Source organism: Cucurbita maxima, unplaced genomic scaffold (assembly GCF_002738345.1).
Source record: "Cucurbita maxima cultivar Rimu unplaced genomic scaffold, Cmax_1.0 Cma_Scf00028, whole genome shotgun sequence".
Classification (NCBI taxonomy): domain Eukaryota; kingdom Viridiplantae; phylum Streptophyta; class Magnoliopsida; order Cucurbitales; family Cucurbitaceae; genus Cucurbita; species Cucurbita maxima.
The window spans coordinates 3,043,365-3,063,107 of record NW_019272044.1 but is presented as its reverse complement, the minus strand read 5'-3'; the positions used below and the strand labels follow the sequence as shown (position 1 = coordinate 3,063,107).

The 19,743-nt window shown below is 37.1% G+C and overlaps 4 protein-coding genes across 5 annotated transcripts in view; 1 reads left to right on the top strand and 3 right to left on the bottom strand.

The window, feature by feature from the left end:
• The window catches only part of LOC111500194 (vacuolar protein sorting-associated protein 35A-like), a 12,235-nt gene extending 7,398 nt beyond the window's left edge, over window positions 1–4,837 (top strand). Inside the window, exons 11-21 of the mRNA XM_023151847.1 lie at window positions 310–549; window positions 622–687; window positions 872–961; window positions 2,083–2,172; window positions 2,578–2,667; window positions 2,952–3,020; window positions 3,101–3,181; window positions 3,271–3,378; window positions 3,795–3,898; window positions 4,029–4,142; window positions 4,233–4,837. Coding sequence (XP_023007615.1) covers window positions 310–549; window positions 622–687; window positions 872–961; window positions 2,083–2,172; window positions 2,578–2,667; window positions 2,952–3,020; window positions 3,101–3,181; window positions 3,271–3,378; window positions 3,795–3,898; window positions 4,029–4,142; window positions 4,233–4,443 — 1,263 coding nt within the window. The 3' untranslated portion in view covers window positions 4,444–4,837. The remainder of the gene's footprint in view (window positions 1–309; window positions 550–621; window positions 688–871; window positions 962–2,082; window positions 2,173–2,577; window positions 2,668–2,951; window positions 3,021–3,100; window positions 3,182–3,270; window positions 3,379–3,794; window positions 3,899–4,028; window positions 4,143–4,232) is intronic.
• A 941-nt stretch (window positions 4,838–5,778) lies between these two features.
• LOC111465181 (rac-like GTP-binding protein ARAC1) lies at window positions 5,779–9,761 on the bottom strand. The gene is made up of 7 exons (XM_023109496.1): window positions 9,358–9,761; window positions 8,818–8,905; window positions 8,622–8,731; window positions 8,460–8,523; window positions 6,549–6,613; window positions 6,401–6,466; window positions 5,779–6,315 (listed from the first exon to the last, which is right to left on the bottom strand). Exons 1-7 carry the CDS (start codon window positions 9,454–9,456, stop codon window positions 6,214–6,216), a joined length of 594 nt encoding a protein of 197 aa, XP_022965264.1. The 5' UTR covers window positions 9,457–9,761; the 3' UTR covers window positions 5,779–6,213.
• A 1,150-nt stretch (window positions 9,762–10,911) lies between these two features.
• Window positions 10,912–14,845, bottom strand: LOC111465177 (3-dehydroquinate synthase, chloroplastic). The gene is made up of 8 exons (XM_023109491.1): window positions 14,373–14,845; window positions 14,099–14,249; window positions 13,766–13,933; window positions 13,438–13,664; window positions 12,501–12,624; window positions 11,591–11,653; window positions 11,361–11,504; window positions 10,912–11,284 (listed from the first exon to the last, which is right to left on the bottom strand). The coding sequence occupies exons 1-8, from the start codon at window positions 14,705–14,707 to the stop codon at window positions 11,153–11,155; spliced, it is 1,344 nt and encodes a 447-aa protein (XP_022965259.1). The 5' UTR covers window positions 14,708–14,845; the 3' UTR covers window positions 10,912–11,152.
• A 505-nt stretch (window positions 14,846–15,350) lies between these two features.
• On the bottom strand, window positions 15,351–18,423 carry LOC111465179 (jasmonate O-methyltransferase-like). Of its 2 annotated transcripts, XR_002714163.1 has the most exons (4): window positions 17,887–18,423; window positions 16,859–17,131; window positions 15,672–16,469; window positions 15,351–15,368 (listed from the first exon to the last, which is right to left on the bottom strand). XR_002714163.1 is itself a non-coding variant. In XM_023109494.1 (3 exons), exons 1-3 carry the CDS (start codon window positions 18,361–18,363, stop codon window positions 16,122–16,124), a joined length of 1,098 nt encoding a protein of 365 aa, XP_022965262.1. In that variant the 5' UTR covers window positions 18,364–18,423; the 3' UTR covers window positions 15,377–16,121. The 2 variants fall into 2 exon arrangements, 1 of the variants encoding a protein (XP_022965262.1); XM_023109494.1 differs by lacking the exon at window positions 15,351–15,368 and having other exon boundaries at window positions 15,377–16,469.
• Window positions 18,424–19,743: the final 1,320 nt, after the last annotated feature.

The following is a 19,743-nucleotide window of genomic DNA, read 5'->3' as shown; positions in this document are numbered from 1 at the left end:
GAAAAAAAAAAAAAAAAAAAAGGAAAAAAAAAAAAAGAAAACTAGTAAAAACATGCTGAAACAATTGTACTCGATAAGTTGCTTTCTATTAATTTATTAAAGTTACAGACTTGTATGTTTACAAATACAGTCACCTATCATCTCAACCTCATAAGCCTTTTGATCACACCTCTACAGAATGGCTGTTTGAAACTGTGCTGTAAAGTGAACGGCTAAACCCTGGATTTACTGGCAATCAAATTTCCCAGCTGAACTTTCTTGCAGGATGACTTTCATAATAATAAGTTAGGGTTATCATCTGTTTTTCAGGGAGCATGTGTGAAGAAACTCTCTGGTAAAGGGAAAATTGAAGACAGCAAGGCAACAAAGCAGATTGTTGCCCTTTTGAGTGCGCCATTGGAAAAATATAATGACATTGTCACTACATTGAAGCTATCAAACTATTCACATGTCTTGGAGTACCTTGATGGTGAAACGATCAAAGTGATGGCAACAGTTATTGTACAAAGCATAACAAAGAATAAAACTCAAATATCTACTGCCGAAAATGTACGAGCCCTTTTGTTGTTTTGTCCTTAATATTAATTATGCTTTCTAGTTATATGGATTACTTTTATGTAGGTTGAGGCATTATTTGAATTGATAAGAGGGCTTATCAAGGATTTAGATGGATCTCCTCCTGATGAGGTTCTCTTTCTCTCTCTTTACATTTTGGAAACCCTTGTTTCTTATAATGGTTTATACCTTTATTTACATAATCTTAGATCCTTTATCGATATCGTTCTTTTCTTTTTCTTAAATTTAAGCTTAAATGTTTCATGATGAGGTTGTTTTATCTATTCCTTTTTCCTCCTCCACTTCAATTCTTTAGGTTGATGAAGATGATTTCAAGGAGGAGCAAAGTTCTGTTGCTCGTCTTATTCAGATGTTGTATAATGATGACCCAGATGAAATGTTTAAGGTACTGGGGTGCTATAGATTATTTATACAAGTTTTATCTCATGGATATGTGAATGCATCTTCAATTTTATCTCTGGAAGGCATTTATAGAGCTTGATAAAAGGCAATGAACAGCTTTAGTTGAATACGGGATCAGTGTTCTATTAATTTTTTTTTTAATTTTTGAATGAGATATACTGCGTACTTGATTGGTATTGTCGAATCATTTGGGTAACGTATGAATGAAGCTTATATGGTGGTACCGTGCTTCCTACAGAATGAATTTCCTATATTGAAACAATTCTCTTGGCATTGTCAAAATGCAATCCTAATCTTTATCAACTGATCGAGGCATTTGATTTATTTATTTGTTTGGTGGCCATCCTAGCAATATTTCAATTTTGGTCATCTTCTATTGACTTTTCATTTGTCGTCTACTCTTTGAAGTTCATGACACTATTGTTTGGTTATATTGACGTGGCTTGATCGTCATCATGCCATCACTGGTGATGGTGGTCGTTCACTTTGTTACCTAGTTGCACTCCTTAGTTCCCCAGAAGTTTCAGTTATTTCTTAGAATTATTGTTGCCTTGGGAAGAGGTTTGGTCTTGTATCTAATTCACCCTTGGGCAATATTCATTGGACCGTTAGTCACATTACTTTGTAGTGTAGATGGTAGATAGATGGGTAAGTTCATCTAGTTGTTGTTTTGAGGTCCATTCTTTTGCTGATGACTTGTTATCGTCAATGGTAGTAGTAGTGTGGCTTTGGGGGCCACTTTGAGTTGACTGTGGGTCCATAGGGTATTATTTGGCTTGTCATCTTCTCTCATTAGAAACTGTGAGGGTGGATTTGACTTGATATCGATCCATTTATAAAATTCTATCCTGAGCACCAAACTAAGGTTGATGTCTAACTTCTACGTTTCACATCTTGAGCCAACTTACACTATGGGGTTGGCTAACCATTGGTAGCCGCCATCCACAGCTTGATGGATGCATCCTTCGGGATGAAGAAAAGCTGAATAATTGTTAGTAGGTGCATACTTTGTAAGACCATTTTAAGAGGGTGTTCTCTGGTTTCTTCTGGATGGGTGATGTTCACGAGGAAACCTAACCTGTACTGTACTCTAATTAATTGCAGATAATCTGTACTGTCAAGAAGCATATCCTGACTGGAGGAATAAAGCGTCTGCCATTTACCGTTCCTGCCCTTGTTTTTTCATCTCTCAAGGTTTGTCTCTCTTGATTTCTACTCTTTTGTCGATTCTTTTTTTATTCTTAAAATAACGTTTTATTGTTGCAACTTATAATTATGAGTTTATTGTAGTTACTGTGAGTATTAAAGCTTTTTCATAGTAGTTGGTGTCATAAACTTGTCCGTTTGAGCTACTGGAGTAAGTGGGTTTTTGTCCCGTCCAATATAGTGGAGGTTTTGAAGTGTTCGAGTATTGAAGACCTCATCCCTGACAATCACTAGATGTGAAGATGGAGAAGAAAATCGCTGGAGTGAATCATAAAAAGATTATTTATTTATGGGTTAAGTAGGAATGATTATGTCAGTGATGATTGCTATGGTCTCGTTAGGTGATATCATGTTATGGAAATGTAGTAACAGTGAATTGCTTATTAATTTCAGTTGGTTAGGCAATTGCAAGGCCAGGAAGAAAATCCTTTTGGAGATGAGACAGCAACTAACCCGAAGAAAATTTTTCAGCTATTAACTCAGGTACTACCTAAATGGAGTGGGAGATTGTATTCCTTGTGTAAGCATGGTGTCCATCCTTCAAGATTGTTTTAACTGCAATATATAGTCGGTTGCAATTGCAAATGTGTCTGCATTGTCAAATCGTGATTAACTTGGAGGTTCTTTTCTCTAAATATGTTTGTTCCTCTAGCTTGCTTTTCTGTGGCCCTAATATGTTACAGATGGATTATGCATGTTTCAAAGAACTTGTATAATCTTGTTCATATTGAATTGATTATTTGTAATGTTCCAATGTGTTGCCTCAGACCATTGAGAGCCTTTCAAGTGTTCCAGCCCCAGAATTGGCGTTTCGGTTGTATCTACAATGTGCTGAGGTATGCCAAGAAATCTGGTTTGTAATTTGGAATATTATGATATGTAGCTGTAATTTTTAATGCGCATTGTAATTGATCAGGCTGCAAATGATTGTGATTTAGAACCTGTTGCTTACGAATTTTTTACCCAAGCATACATTCTTTATGAAGAAGAAATTTCAGTAAGTTGGATCCTTTGTGCTCGTGTTAATTGTTTCTTCTCACTAAGGTTTGTCGCTTATAATGATGTCGTGCAACTTCTCTTTTACAGGATTCAAAAGCTCAAGTTACTGCATTACATTTAATAATAGGCACTCTTCAGAAGATGCACGTTTTTGGTGTTGAAAACAGGGATACTTTAACCCACAAAGCCACTGGGGTACTTTCTACAACAAAGTCCTGGCATTATATTGTTTGTATTTGACTATCGAATATGAATATGAATCTGCATCTAAATCTAATCTAATCGTACTATTACTTTTTAGTTTGGATACAAAAAATGCAGGACATGTCAGACATTTATTGGAATGTCAAGGATTAGAGAAGTAAATTAGAAAAAGAAAAAAGATAGAATGTTGCATTGTTTTGCAAGTGCGCTTTTTGTGCTTATGATTGCAAACCTTTCAAATGAAAATGCTTGTATGTCCATATGTTTACATACACTCAATTTTGACTCTTTATTTTCACGTCCTTTTCATGTTTATACTATATCTGTCTGCGAGATGGCATGTGAGCGGCTTCATAAATATGAATATTTTTTGGCGAAGACCCTAACAAAGCTACCTTATGGCACAGTACTCCGCAAAGCTTTTAAAAAAGTCTGATCAATGCCGAGCTGTTTATGCTTGCTCGCATCTCTTCTGGCTTGATGATCATGATAATATGAAGGATGGTGAGAGGTGAGTTACGAACTTAGAGCAAGTTTTTGTTAATGGTTTTATGCGTGTTTGTTGGTTGTGGATTTTATAGCTAGGCACTTCCTATAATGAACTTTCAAAATATTGAACTTTTTTTCTCCTGATGAACCAGGGTGATGCTTTGCCTAAAGCGTGCATTAAGAATAGCAAATGCTGCTCAGCAAATGTCGAATGCAACAAGGGGTAGCACCGGGCCAGTGTCGCTTTTCATTGAGATACTGAACAAGTAATTTCTGTATCCTCAGATTGTTCTGAGCCTTATAAAAGTGTGATTTTCTCCTGGTAGATGGATCATTTTTGTTTCGTTCGCTCGCAGATACTTGTATTTTTTCGAGAAGGGCAACCCGCAGATCACGGTAGCTACCATCCAGGGCCTAATTGAATTGATCACAACTGAAATGCAAAGCGACACTACTAGTCCAGATTCATCGGCAGATGCATTCTTTGCCAGCACTCTCCGGTACATTGAGTTCCAAAAGCAGAAAGGTGGTGCAGTGGGTGAGAAATACGAGCCCATAAAAGTGTAGCAACTTAAATTTGATTGTTGCCGAGATCGACGGCATTACGACCAGTTTCTCACCATATATATAGGTTGAGGGTTAATTCAGTCTGGTTTTTTTTATCTGAAGGAACCAGTTAGCTGGATTCTTTTCGTTCCGTTTCCAGTTAGCGTCTTGCTTCTTTGTTACACTAAATGTCCCAAGATTCTAGTTAAAGAGTAAAAGCTTCCTTGTTCTGTAGGATGTGAGACAATAGTAAGAAATGACTTTCATCACTTCTCTATTCTGTAATGTGAGACTGATACACACTTGGCGTGCTCGTCCGACCCGTCAAGGCATTTGTGCATATTTTTGAACTAAGCTTCGGTTTCGACTTCAGTCAACACTATAATAAATTCCAGACTGGTCTACGTTTTGGAAATCTTGCATTCCTGAAATTATAATGTCTTTTGATACACCATTATTGATGATGGTTTTCCCTGGAACTTACTTGCCTTTCCATTTGCAGTTGACTAGTCTTTGATGAGCTATGCCATCCATATTTGTCTTGAAATAGAGTTTTTTCGTTGGTCTTAGATTTAACTTTAGCTTTATCTAATGAATCTTATTGAACCAACTTATATCATCACAAGCAAATCTACTTCAATTTATAGAACATCAAGTAGGCACTATATATTTGGATTGCGGTGAGATTCTACATCGATTAGAGATAAGAATGTGAACCAATGAGGACGTTGAGCTCTCAAATGGTGTGTATTTGTGAGATCTTACATCGATTTGAGAGGGGAATGAGTGCTAACCAGAACGCTAGGTCCCGAAGGGGTGGGGGGTAGACGATCATATCTCACTATTTTCACAAATTACATCTCACTTTACTTATTCACTTTTTGAAACTTGAACTTCATGTAACTGTAAGTTGATCCCACCAGTTACATTTAAGTTGATCCCAATATAATTTAATTTAACCAAATTTAAAAGAAATATACCAAATATGCAACTGAAATATTGAATTCTTTTTTAAGTAAGAATTGATTAAGTTCAAAATATGGTCATTTCATCAAACCTTGTATATTATCTCATTCATTGCTTTTATTGAATAACCATCTTAAAAGCATTAAGCTTGCGAGGAAGGTTTTGATAACTAAGGTAAAAAAAAAAAGAAGAATTTTAAAAAATGAAGAATTTGACGATCTGAACAAAACAAATTATCCACAAAAACAAACTTGAAAAGAGAAAAAACACAACATTGAGAAGAATTGGAACTTAAAAAGAAAAAGTCAAGCAACTCAAGCTTGGCAGCTTCATTTGAAGTAAAAACAACTCCAAAGAACTATTTATGCTCTATGCTACAAACAAAACCGCTATTGTCAAAGTCAGAATGCAAATTCATAAATAAAAGAATCCACCAATGTTCGTTCCTCTTTGAAGCACCCACTTCTTCCCTCCATACATACACTTTTCATTTCAAGCATAATCCTAATGCCCTTTTCGACCATACTCCTCCTCACATTCCAGTATCCATATCTCTATCAGTACATATTTAGAACCAAAGGCTAGTAGTATAAGGTGACGACTGAGGAGCATGTCGTCTCCTAGTTTGCGTGTATTCCGGGACAGAGGTAACAAACTACCCGACGATGCTTCACAGAGATTGCGTGTATTCCGGGACAGAAAAATAAATCGGACTTTTAGGCCACTACAGAATCAAAAGGAAAGAAAGAAAGAAAGAAAAAAAGAAGAATGAGAGAATACAGGCAGACAAAGGGTGGTGTCATGTTTCCACAACTACAGCTTTGCTCATAATATCGAGCACGCTCTCTGACCTTTGGCCTTCTTTTTCTTCTGCTTTGGAGGTTGAAGTACAACCTTAATTGCTGCATCAAAAACTCCCTTCACATTCTGTGGTTATATCATGTTCAAAAGCACATTAATAATCCACACCTGCAATTCCATAACACTAGTTCACTCGTACCAACACGAATACCTGCTGAGTTTTTGAGCTGCATTCAATATATTCAGGAGCACCAATCAGCTTTTGAAGCTCCTCTCCCTTCACATTGACATGAGAGCCAATTATATTATCACAACAAGAACAGCTTGAAAATAAAACACCAATAAAGACAATCATTTACCTGAGCTGTTGAAATAGGAACTGCACCAGGATGGTCAATAAAGAACTGCTTATCATCTCGAAGATCTAGCTCGTAAAAAATCAACATCAGTGAGAAGTAATCCAAGGCAGTCGATGTTGGCACCGCACGTTAGCACATTAAATAAATATGAATATCACACAAATAGATACCATCACCGAATTAGAGAAGACAACAGACAAGATCAATACCATTAACTTGTAGAATCCATCTCAGTTAGCTGTACTATGTAGCTTCATTATGGATATCACAAATCTATCACCATCACTATACTAACAGATTAAAATTCCATTTCACCTTCCAGCCTACAAGTTTTAGTGAAAGTTTCTCTCTGAAGCAAGCAAAGTCTAGGCATGCTAGGCTTTCTCTGAGCTAATAAATGAAATCCAGTGACCGAGCTCTTCTGTGTTACTTGTCAACAAGGCGAACCACACAACTTAGACAGCAAGGCAGCAGTGTCATTTATAGGGTTTTCTTTATAATAAAACCTCACAAAAATGGTGCTTTTAAGTCTCAATATGGTGTATCCTTTCTAGGGTTCTCCTTTTAGTGTGAACAACGACTTTTTCAAGACAATCAATAAAAAAAGGGGGGGGGGGCGTTAAAAATACACTATCCTTATAACTTGACACTAGAAATTGTGAAAAGAAGAGCAGAAGGATCCTAATTATATCTCAATAGAGAAGACAGTATACCAACAAACTGTTCTACAAGCTAGCACCAGCAGTGTTTATGCTGTTTTGATCACATTGACCGGTGCTATACTAACAAGCGTTGAAAGCTTGCTGAAAATACGCATGAAGATACTAGGCGATAAACACCATCCCAAATTAATAACAAGCACAAGAAGAGAAGATTGTTTAAATGCGCAATATATAATAACAATGAAGAAAAACAAAAATACTGGGTAGAAAGCCCAAAGATAATGTAAATGCATATGAAGGGCAGATTGCTAAAATGAGCAAATGCTCCCCCAACACTTGACTCACATTCTTCTTTTACATATGTGAGATAAACTAAGGCCTCAAGGATATGGATTATACTTTACTACGTTTCTCAATTTCGTGAAGTACTTGGTGCAGGTTGTTCCATATGAGCTTTACAGCCAATCACCAGAGGATTGAGGATTTTGGAGGGCATTGTTGCATCTCCTTCGTTGTTAAACTGAGGACTCCATGGCAATTTCTATAACAGCCCAAGCACACCGCTAGCATATATTGTCCTCTTTTGGCTTTCCCTTTCAGGCTTCCCTTCAAGGTTTTAAAACGCGTCTACTAGGGAGAGGTTTCCACACTCTTATAAAGAATGTTTCGTTCTCCTCCCCAATCGATGTGGAATCTGAAAATTTAACTCTTGATCATACTATAGTGTGTTGGAGTGTAACGGGAGATTTTCTTGTGATACGGTGGTAGATGGGTCTGGGATTTGAAGTTAAATGAACTTGATTTATTCATTCTAGAGCCTATAATACTGACATTTTTACACGCCTTTCCCTTTCATTGCCAAAATTGTTGACTAGTAGTCCGAGTTCTTGCATGCAGGCTTTTCATCTTTGAGGGTGTTTTTTTTTTTTTGGAGTTTTGGCTCCTCTGGCCGCTCTTTCTAGAAGTATATATCGTTCATACTTGCCTATACTCTTCCTACTCCCATCAAATACAATTATTTATAATAGATATCTGAGTGAGCAATCAAGATTAAGTGTTATTAGTTAACAGCATACTTCACTTATCAAGGCAGGTATTCATCAGTCAGATAATACTTTCTAAGATTTCGAAATGAGAAATGATGGCACGGCCTAAACATACATTATCAAAACTACAACGACATATAAGCCAAAGCCTATCAAGAAGCAAATAACGACAAGATACAAAGAGCATAAGAAAAATAATTTACCAAGCTTAGTTCCAACCAGAACAATAGGTACTCCTGGTGCATAATGCTTCAACTCTGGGATCCACTGAACATTATGCCAAAAAGATTGAAACAAATCTTTAGTAACTATGATTCCGGAACTAATAAATGTTCAAAACCAGGGAAAAACATCTGTTATTCTACCTTTTTAGAAACATTTTCATAACTGGCCTTGCTAATGAGAGAGAATGCCAATATAAAAACATCTGCCCCACGATAACTCAAAGGTCTTAGCCGGTTATAATCCTCCTGTCCTGTTACACAACAACAACAAATTCAACATCGAAAGAATGTAGTAGCTAGAAAAAAGAAAGAGAATAGATTAAGATTAGCAAAATACCAGCAGTATCCCACAATCCTAGGTTAACAGTGCTCCCATTTACAACCACATTTGCACTGAAATTGTCAAAAACTGTAGGCACATAATCCTACATTCCAGCACATTCAGAAGATAACAACAAAATGTAAGTTTCTTACAACAGGAAAAAACCAAGAAAACATTGCTTGAGAAAGAAAGAAAGGAAAGATCATATCAATTTAAAATTTGAAAAAAGAAGACATGGATTCAATTTCTGCAACGCAATCATAGACCAGAGTTCTAGCATCAAGTCTTACAAAAAAAATAAAACAAGAAATTATAGATCCCATATTCACCATGATTTGCCTCAATGAAGCCAGTTGTTTATACAATGCGAGACATTATCATGAAACATTCTCAGACATATACGTGGATCCTAGCAATAGAAAGAAAAATGGATAATGAATGATAACTTAAAAAGAAACAAATAAAACAATCCAATCAAGCCAAGCACCTCATCATACAATCTAGCCAACAGCAACATAAATGGAAGAAAAGAGAGAGAGAGAGAGAGAGGCTGACAGTGGGGAAGGTGTTGCTGGTATAGGAGATAAGGAGACAAGTCTTGCCAACAGCTCCGTCTCCAACGGTGACGCACTTGATGAACCTTGAAGCGCTCATTGTTGAGAAGCCAGAAAAAGGGGGTGGCCGGCCTCAGATCGTGAACCTGAGGACAAAAGAAAGAAACACCTCTGCTAAACTAAAAACGCCGTGGTTGATCTCCTCCAGTTGCTCCGTGCTCCGGCGGTTGTGAAAGGTGGGGGGAAAACACGAGAAGAGGGGCAATTGGAGAAAACCCTAAAAGGGAGGGGGGGAAGAGAAGAAGGAAAAGCGTGTAAGGGTTGGAGAAAGAGGGAAAGAGAGTAACGAAGGAAGAAATTGATAGAGAATCAATGGGGGAATGGTTGCAGAGAAGGATGAGAGAGAAAGCTTTGACGCCGGGAAATATTGCCGATGAAGCGTTCCTTCACCAAACCAATCTTCGCCAACAAACCTTCCTTGGTTCTCTCTCTCTTTTTTTAATTAAATTAAATTACAAGTAAGTTTAGTTTAGTTTATTTTTATTTAAAAGATTAATGGGTTTTAAAAAACAAATAATTGGGCGACTTATTAGGTATAAATTGAAAAATAAAAAGATGAGTTTAGATAATTGATAATTTAAGAATTAAATGCTTTTCAAAAGTTGTTTGATAGTCTGAGTATTGATTAAAAATCTCTCTACCTTCGTTTTCTAAAACCTTCTTTTAGATCATACGTCGCTTGGCCGTAGGCGACGCAAGAACAAATTGGCTTAGCTCACTTGTCGTTGGAAAGTGAGTGTTGCACAATCGCTAGTCCACTGCCTTTAAAAGTGCGATTGTGTCAAGTGGTTCGGGAGTTTAGTCCGTCTATATGAAATATGAATGCTCGCCAAGTTTGGTGTCAATCGACATTAGACGGACAATGCACAACACCGTATGATACCTCACCAAAATCATGTCTACATTGGTAGAATGAAAATGACTCAAAATGTATTATAGGGGTATCATGGTGTTAGCTCTCCACCACTACCACTCCTGAGCCGTGGCCTAGGTGAGGTACCTGTGGAGAAAACCGCATTTTGTAATTTCAGGTTGGTTGAGTGGGTGATTCAAGTCAGATTGATTGAGTCATGGCCCTATTTTCCGGGTGGGTGGTTGTAAAGCATAATCTTATCATTGTTCTGTTAAAAAATTTGAAAGAGCTAAATCAATAATTAACTGAGAAAAATATTATTTTTCTTTCCTTAAACAACATTATTTTTTCAATTAAATTTTAAAAAAAATACAAATTGCATTTCTATTCTATTTTCCATAACCATTTGTTCAGTCTAGGAAAACATATATGAAACTTAAGCTTCATTTAAAAAAAAGAAAATCATTAAAAACCTTGATTGAGCAGTTTGGAGCAACGTTCTTCCTTTCGCTTTCGGGAAGGGAGGATTAAGAAAATCCTATTGATTGGAGCCTGAACATAGCTCAACTATCTCAAATATACTCTCGACTTTCTCAAATATACTCTGGACCAAGAAGTCGAGACGTTCAATTTCTAACCAAATAAAAGATAAAAGAGATAAAACTTTATTTCTCTCAGTAGTTCATTCACAGCTCTAGAATGGTGGATCAGGTGTTAAAAAACATAGCATTATCAGATTACAGATCACTCGTCACATGGATTTTCTATTGAATATAAAGAAAAACTAAGGCTAAAGGGAAGAAGCAGAGAGCCAGAGCAATATCATAAACGTATGGTACAGAACTTACGCACACCTCGGAACGATCTCTTCTAGATCATTGAATCAAGACTTGCAAAATGAATGAAGTGTCTCGTCCAACGCCTTCCTGTCATAATCGCCGGTGAAAACGCAGTTTCCTAGAGGACCTTTCAGGAGAATTAGCCTTAGTAGCCCATCAGCAACCTTCTTGTCGACCTGCCATGCAAATCGAGCTTAGAATACCTGAGAGACAATAACATGAAAGTAGAGAGGAACTTCCTAAATCACTTACTGCCATTATCGATTTAAACATCTCCACCGTCATGCTGTCGGGAGGTGCAGTAGGCAACTTTGCCTGTTTTAGAATGGCAAGAACTCTGCTCACAATTGTATCATCAATCCATCCGAGACGATATGACATGTCAACTGCCATTACCTGAAAATTGGCAAAGAAACCCAACATTTAGAATTGGTACATATGAAGTAGAATGCAGAAACGGTTTGAACTCAGTGATGCAATACCGTGCCAACTGCAACAGCTTCTCCATGGAGCCACTGGCCGTACCCGAACCCAGTTTCTATTGCCTATAAAACATTGCACAGAATGAGAAGCTAATAAGAAAGGAAAAGTACTCAATGACAAAAGCAACACGTGATTCATGAACAAAAAAATACATTCTTCGAGCGAGCAAGCCATGAGATGATTTCTGGGAACGAACAAGGTATGATTTGGCCCAGCACAAACAGAGAGGATTTTGAATTGAGAAACAAATCATATTAGAAATATAAATTGTTTCTACAGTATGACGAGTTAGTGTAAGATCCTACATCGGTTGGGGAGGAGAGCGAAACATTCTTTATAAGGGTGTGGAAACCTCTCCCTAGCAGACGCGTTTTAAAAATCTTGAGGGGAAGCCCGAAAGGGAAAGCCTAAACAGGATAATATCTATTAGCGGTGGGCTTGAGTCGTTACAAATGGTATCAGAGCCAGACACTGAGCGATGTGCCAACGAGGAGGCTAAGTCCCGAAGAGGGTAGATACGGGGCGATGTGCCAGCAAGGACGCTGGATCCCGAAGGGGTGTGGATTGGGGGGTCCCACATCAATTGGACAAGGGAACGAGTGCCAATGAGAACCTTGGACCCCAAAGAGGGTGGATTGTAAGATCCTACATCGGTTGAGGTGGAGAACAAAGCATTCTTTATAAGGGTGTGGAGACCTCTCCCTAGCAGATGCATTTTAAAAACCTTGAAGGGAAGCTCGAAAGGGAAAGTCCAAAGAGGACCATATCTGCTAGCGGTGGGCTTGGATCATTACCGTTAGTGTCCAATGGAAAATATTTGAAAATCAAAATTGGTATGTTCAAACAATATATTCTTCATTGCCTCACAATCAAGTTGTACAGCAAACAGAGTGAAAGAACCCATCTTACATGTCCGAATGTGTGGCCCAAGTTCAGAGTTGCCCTTAGTCCGCTTTCCTTCTCATCCAATGAAACAACCTCAGCCTTGTTCTCACATGAGCGTTTTATCGCATAAGCTAAGGCGGCTGGATCCCTACAACGAGCCAACAGATTAAACAATTTCAATCAAGCATCCATGTAAATGACAACAAAACTACAAGATAACCCAAGTATTTGATGTACTTGGAACCCCCCTCTCTTGAGTAGAATGACTCAAGTCCTAATCCAACAAAGAATTAGGTACCTTCCTACTTTCTCACTCTCTTTATGTATAACCAAATTCCTAATGACAACTTCTCTAACTGATTACTATTATATCCTTAATACTTGAATTCAATCCTAATAATACTCCTATCAATAAATATCAGGAGATAGAAAGAGAAGCAGCTTAACAAAACACAAGATAACAAAATGGTAATTGAATAAGAAAAAATGCCCTTCATACAAGGAAAGCTAGTGTATATCTAATGAAAACACTATAAGTGGAAGGACTCAATAGAGCCGAAATGAAATTTATAGTCTTGTAGATATCAAACTAAAATACAGAATAATAGGAGAACATATATAAATTCAGCTTCAGTTAAAAAATAGATTAAGATGATTAAATTTACCCAAAATGTAACGGATCAAAATTTTGAGTTTCGTGTTGATTTGACATGGTTTAGGAGCATGAGGTCCTCAAAGTTCAAATTCTTACTATGTTATCTCCATCTCCTTCCTTTGATATTAATAGCACATATATTGAAGCCTCATGAATGAAAATAATATTCGAGTCGCCTACTAAAAACTCAAACTTTTGGCTCTAATAGTGCAATTTTCATTTATGACAGTCAATTTAACTTCATTTAAATGCTTTGGCAGAATAGAAGCATATTGGACATAAATCAATAACATTTTACACACGCACCTTGCCATCAATGAAGGCATGTTCTTCTCCTGCCATTCAAAAAACTCGGCATCCCTAATAAGTCCATACTTGATGACCTCCGCAAAACCAGAAGCCAGTTCCCTTTCAGGTAGTGTGTTTAATGTGTCGGTATCTACAACGACACATTGAGGTTGATAAAATGCACCAATCAAGTTCTTCCCCAGACGGTGATTTATCCCTGTCTTTCCCCCAACTGAAGAGTCCACCTAGAACACACAGGTAGAAGAACAAGAAATGTTAAACAAAGGATCATCTCAAGTTTAAAAAGAAAAAAGCTAAAAAAAAACACTTCAAAAAAGCTGCATACTTGTGCCATAACAGTCGTGGGAATCTGAATGAAGTTAACCCCTCGGAGGAAAGAAGCAGCAGCATAACCACACATATCGCCAATTACACCACCTCCAAGGGCTACAAATGTACATCGCCGATCAAGCCGCGACTCGATAGCCTTGTCAAATACTTTCATGAGTGTGTCCTACTAATTCAAGATAGTGATTAGTTTCATTCTTGGAGAAATTGGAAGAGCCAAAAAGTTTTACAGGGAGGGGGAAGTTTTTACATTCCAACTTCTTATGCATGCAATCTTTCAATTTTAACAATGACATTTAGGGAGCAGAGGAAGCTAACTTAAACTACTTACCATATCCTTGTACTTCTCACCATCTGGTAAAATCACACTTTCAATTGAAACATTAGGATTCCCAACAGTTAAAGCTTCAGCAACTTTATCTAAATACAATGGTCCAACAGTATCATTCGTGACTATAAGCACTCTCTTCCCATGAACATGCCTGTCAATTTAGTAAGACCAGCACAGATAAGGAGAGAAGCCAATGAACCATCAAACAATTCATTTACACTAATTAGCTTCGAGTACTTACGTGACAAACACAAATTCATTTTAATTAGCATACCTCTGGAGAATCTCAGGCTGATCGAGAAGACCGGATCCAATGTAAATCGGATAGCTCCGGTCACCCAAATCCACCTCAACAATCGTCGGAGCAGAGGAATCAGTTTTACTCGCTGACTGATCCATAATCTGAGCAGATCTCGCCCAACTCTTCCCTCTCATCGGCCTCAAACTCAAACCAGAAAATCCATTTCGATTCAACTCAATCCGAGTTGGAGACGAACGGAAATTGACAGAATAGCGATTGCGGATCGGGAAAAAGCAGCGGACGGCGGAGGATTTGAGAGTGAGGTCAGAGGCGGGAGAAAGACAGAGAGAATTTGGGATGGTATCCATGAATCAGAAAACCTAGGTCGTGTTGGAAGAGATTTACGGCGGCGGAGAAATGGAAGGAGTTGGTGGAGAGTTTGAGGCATTGGGACGAAGAAGAAGGGGAAGAGAGATGGGAGGCGGGCGTCGTTCGATTCAGTGGTGGCGGGCGGGTTAGGTGGGGGCGGGTCGAGGTTGGTAAGGAAGTTACCAATATCTCGCGATAATTTATGATTATACTGTATGTATCGTGATATATTGATGAGAATTTGACCGAAACCGAAGAAATGTGAATGAAATTGGTTTCGGTTCTCATTTTTTTTTTAATAAAAATTTTGGTTTCTCAAATTTCAAAGTTGGTTGATGTGCTTTTAAATATTTATTTTAGTTTTTTGGAATAAAAAAATTATTTATGTAATTTAGTTGATTCAAATTTAAAAAATTAATTTTTTTTTTTTTTAGAATTTGAATATTTCCTTTAAAAAATGGTAAGAAACAACCAAATTTAATATTAAAATTCACAATTGTTATTATTATTATTGGAAAATATTTAAGAATGGGTAGTTAGAGAATAAAATAAAACAGAATGGGCCCTACCACGCAATCACTCCCATTAAGCTGCAGTACTTACTTAGTTTATATGGATCGAAACCCGACAAAATCTTCGGATTCGACAATTCGTTTGTACCTATCGAAATTCAATAAAACTCCCAAATTCGACAACTCGTTTATACCCATTGAAATTCAACAAAACTCCCAAACTCGACAACTCGTTTATACCCATCGAAATCCAACAAAACTCTCAGACTCGACCGCCCGTTTGTACCATCAAAACTCCCATACTCAAAAACTCGTTTATACCCATTGAAACCCAACAAAATTCTCAGACTCAACGACTCAGTTATACCCACTGAAACCCAATAAAACTCCCAGACTCGACAATTCTCGACAATTCGTTTATACCTGTTCAAACTTGACAACTCGCTTATACTCATGGAAACTCAACAAAACTCTTAGACTCGACAATTCGTTTGTACCCATCGAAACCCAATAAAATTCCCAAACTCGATAACTCGTTTATACCCATCAAAACCCAACAAAACTCTCAGACTCGACAATTCGTTTGTGTCCGTCAAAACCCAACAAAACTCTCAAACTCAACAATTCGTTTGTGTCCATCGAAACCCAACAAAACTCTCAGACTCGACCATTCGTTTATGCTCATCCAAACTTGACAACTCGTTTATACCCATCGAAACCCAACAAAACTTTCAGACTCGACAATTTGTTTGTACCCATCGAAATCCAACAAAACTTCAAAATTCGACAACTCGTATATACCCATCGAAATCTAACAAAACTTCAAGACTCGACAACTCGTTTATACCCATCGAAACCCTAAAACGCTAACAAGATGGTAACGTTGATAAGAATATTGTCATTATTTTCTAAGCAAAGAAAGAACCAAACTAACATGCTCCACCTCTCTAGTATCAGCCACCATGATTTCTTCAAATCTCTTAAACAATGACTCTATAATATCTCCTCCAAAATGGGCTCTTATCATACATTCATTCACAGCTTGAATGGCCTTCGCCATTTGTTGGGTTGTCTTTGATCGTTCATAGCTTTCCCCATCTCTATTCACACCATCCCATGCCAAAGCAATTATCTCCAAATTCTCTATTTTGAAGGACCCTTCTTCCTCTATCTCCCTTCTCACATCCTCCACATACGGTTCATAATAAGGAGTGTTGTAGCTATCTACTTTCTCCTCCTCAATAAGCCCCTAAATAAACATATAAATAATTTGGTTACTCGACGAAGAAAATTATCTTATTTCGGTTCGTAAAGTTTCTAAAGATGTCTATAAGTCCCTAAACTTTTACTTTTCTATCTAGTTTTCGACATTTTTTTCACAATTTTTAAAAATTAACTGATCGAATTTTATGTTGACGAGCATATTTGGTGCATAATTGAATCTTAAAGGAGTAGTTATTTGGTGTTTTAAAAAATTCAGTGACCAAATGAACACAAACTTGAAAGTTTAAGGACGACTATCTAAGACAATTAGAGAGGGGTTGGGACACTGGCTCCCCTCCTTCCTTCCTCCGACCTAGCTCGGGTGCAAGAATAAGTCTCGAAATTATAAAAAAGATGGGTTGAATATATATATACCTCATGGACCAAAGCTTGGAAGGCTAGCCCCAAGTAATCCCAAAGAAGGCAAGTTTCATCGGGGCATGGATCTGGCTGCCTTCTTCCTCTGAAAGTTAAAACCATTCTCCCTCCACACACCACTTCTTTTGATCTTGACTTCAAAAAACAACTGAAATCCTTCTTGAACTGACCATAATATGCTTCTATTACTTCACTTGGGCTTGTCTTTGATATGAAAATCTTCCCTTTGTTCCTTATTCCCTTCCCTTTCTCACTCAGCTCTTGAGGTACCTGTTTTCAACTTTCATGTTTCATTCATTCATCAATCCTCGTTCTTATTCGATTTGATATACGGAATGAAAGGTTACCGTATAAGTTTAACCCTTAAATTTTGAGATTTTGTGTCTGTTTGTGTAATAGTCCAAGCCCATCTCTTATAGTAGACATTGTTCTATTTGGGTTCTTCCTTCTAAACTTTTCCTCAAGATTTTAAAACTTCGGGAGAGGTTTCCACACCCTTATAAATAATGCTTTATACCCCTCTCTAACTAACGTGCGATTTCACAATAAGACACTGAGTAGTGTGCCAGCGAGGATGCTGAGCTCTCCAAAGGGATGGATTGCGAGATCTCACATCAATTGGAGAGGGGAACGAGTGCCAGCAAGAACGCTCGCCTCGAAGAGGGGTGGATTGTGAGATCTCACGACGGTTGAAGAGAACAAACCATTTTTTATATGGGTATGGAAACATCTCTGTTTTAAAACTACAAGTTGGAGAGAACAAACTATTTTTTATATGTGTGGAAACATCTCTGTTTTAAAACTTTGTGGAGAAGTTCTAGAGAAACTTGTAGGGAAGTTCTAGAGAATATTTATCCATAGTGACTTTGGGTGAATATAATTGGATCATCATTCAAAAGTGTTTAAGAATGTAAAATTCAAATGGCTTTCAAATATTTATTTTAATCCTTAAATTTCAAATTTAAATTTATTTTGCGATGATTACATGAATGTAAACTATTACGAAGATTTGAATAGAGACTAACCTGAGAAAGCCAATGGAGACTGGAAGAAGAATGCACAAAATGAAGACTGTTAGAAGCAAACAATCTTCCATAGAAAGATCCTGGAACTCCAGCGACAAAACACTCATCCATAGCCGACGATCCGCCGTTCTTCTTGTTCGACAATCCTCTGAAAACAGAGTTGAAATCGTTCTCCGCCAGATCGTTCAAAAACACAGTCAACTCCGGCGCTTCACCGCCGCAACAGCCGCGGATCACGCCGACGATCTCGGAGATCGCGAAGAGCGCGTTCGGTCCTGAAGAGCAGCCGAGGTCGGCAACGGCAATGGCGGGCGGCAAATCGGCTGCGCATAAGGCAGCAATGGCGCGGCGGAGCAGAGGCCGGGATCCGGACTGGTATTTACTCTGTGAGATTGAGTTTGTGGCGTAGCTTTGGTCGCCGATTCCTTGGTTCATTGTGAGAATTTTTGGCGCTTCCGAATTCTGGATTTCCGCCATTGATTTGAAACTCTATGCTCTGTAGTGATTTTCGCGATCCTCTTATTTAATCTCTCCCATAAGTATGATCATTGACTTAATTAATTAGGGTCCATTAAATATAAATATAAACCATGGATGATGTCTATAAATTATTTATCATCATATTTTTATTATTAAATTAAAAAAAGACAAACGGTTGTTCGGCTGTCTATGACTTAGTTTATCTATAGAAATGCATTTTGTTAATCTTATAAACATATTGATCTACTTTTATTGGTCGATAATATATTTTAATCAGTTCAATTATTATTATTATAATCTTAAAATATTGTTCAGAACATAGACTTAGTTACACCAAACACTTATGATAATTAAAAATATAAGTATAATCAATAATTTAAATACGCTTCATTTACTTATAAATTTGTCTCTCTCTTTTCATTATTAACTTAAAAAGCTTAATTTTCTCATTTTCCTTTCGGAATTATCTTAAGAAGAAAATAATATTGTATGACATAGTATATTCTTCAATAAATTATATTACAACTTTAATCCGACTCAAAATAATAATAATAATAATTTTTATTATTGGGGGAAGGATATAAAAAGATTAGACTTTAAATAATAATATAAAATTATAATAGTTTTGGAATATTTATTTCTAAAAAAAAGTATATTTTAATGATAGAAAACTCAACTAATTCAAATTCCTCAATCCAAACTATCAAAGTAGGATTAGATCGTGAAAGAGAGATTTTCGAGCCTGCAAACTGTAAGCAACAACGGTGGAAAAGCCATTGCGGCTAGCTTGTAGTTTAGGGTTGGGGTGTCCTTTTCGAAAACGGATATCGTTTCTAAGGTCAAATTTTTGGAACTCTAGTTTTGGAGTTTTCCCCAACCTATACCCTTACTAATAAATAAAAACCTATACCCTTACTAGAGCTTACATTTTTCAGCTGCACTACTATGGCACGCATAAACAATAATCTGCTCGCTAATCTAAAAAATATTTAATCCAATCGAACCAAAAATAGGAGTACAACCTAACCATACTTTTAAAATCTATGAAATTAAAAATATTAGACGCCTATAACTGAGATTACCAAGGTTAGTGATAATTCAAATTTGTGAATATTTGATATTTGAGTTTTGTACCTTCGGATTTATGAACATTTGATATTTGAGTTTTATATGATATGAATTATGAATAAGTATGATTTTTTCAAATAATTAAAAAAAGAACCCGACAGATTTTTTCAAATAATTAATAAAAGAACAATACGACAACCCAACCTAACTAAAAAACAGAGGGTTGAGTTGAATTGTTAACTCTATTTAAAGTTGCTTGAGTCACCAATCCAACCAACCCAAAATTTTGAGTTGGTTCAAAAGAAATTT

What these genes read in the sequence shown, in the direction of transcription:
- LOC111465181 (XM_023109496.1), bottom strand. Translation starts at nt 9,456, where the DNA reads ATGAGCGCTTCAAGGTTCATCAAGTGCGTCACCGTTGGAGACGGAGCT. An exon ending in CCAGCAACACCTTCCCCACT is followed by an intron (nt 8,906 to 9,357) that starts GTCAGCCTCTCT and finishes GCTGGAATGTAG; the next exon opens with GATTATGTGCCTACAGTTTT. An exon ending in AGGATTGTGGGATACTGCTG is followed by an intron (nt 8,732 to 8,817) that starts GTATTTTGCTAA and finishes GTTGTGTAACAG; the next exon opens with GACAGGAGGATTATAACCGG.
- LOC111465177 (XM_023109491.1), bottom strand. Translation starts at nt 14,707, where the DNA reads ATGGATACCATCCCAAATTCTCTCTGTCTTTCTCCCGCCTCTGACCTC. An exon ending in ATGCCTTCATTGATGGCAAG is followed by an intron (nt 12,625 to 13,437) that starts GTGCGTGTGTAA and finishes GGCTCGTTGTAG; the next exon opens with GGATCCAGCCGCCTTAGCTT. An exon ending in TGGGCCACACATTCGGACAT is followed by an intron (nt 11,654 to 12,500) that starts GTAAGATGGGTT and finishes AATGTTTTATAG; the next exon opens with GCAATAGAAACTGGGTTCGG.
- LOC111465179 (XM_023109494.1), bottom strand. Translation starts at nt 18,363, where the DNA reads ATGGCGGAAATCCAGAATTCGGAAGCGCCAAAAATTCTCACAATGAAC. An exon ending in GTCTCCATTGGCTTTCTCAG is followed by an intron (nt 17,132 to 17,886) that starts GTTAGTCTCTAT and finishes AGTTGAAAACAG; the next exon opens with GTACCTCAAGAGCTGAGTGA. An exon ending in TCCAAGCTTTGGTCCATGAG is followed by an intron (nt 16,470 to 16,858) that starts GTATATATATAT and finishes ATGTTTATTTAG; the next exon opens with GGGCTTATTGAGGAGGAGAA.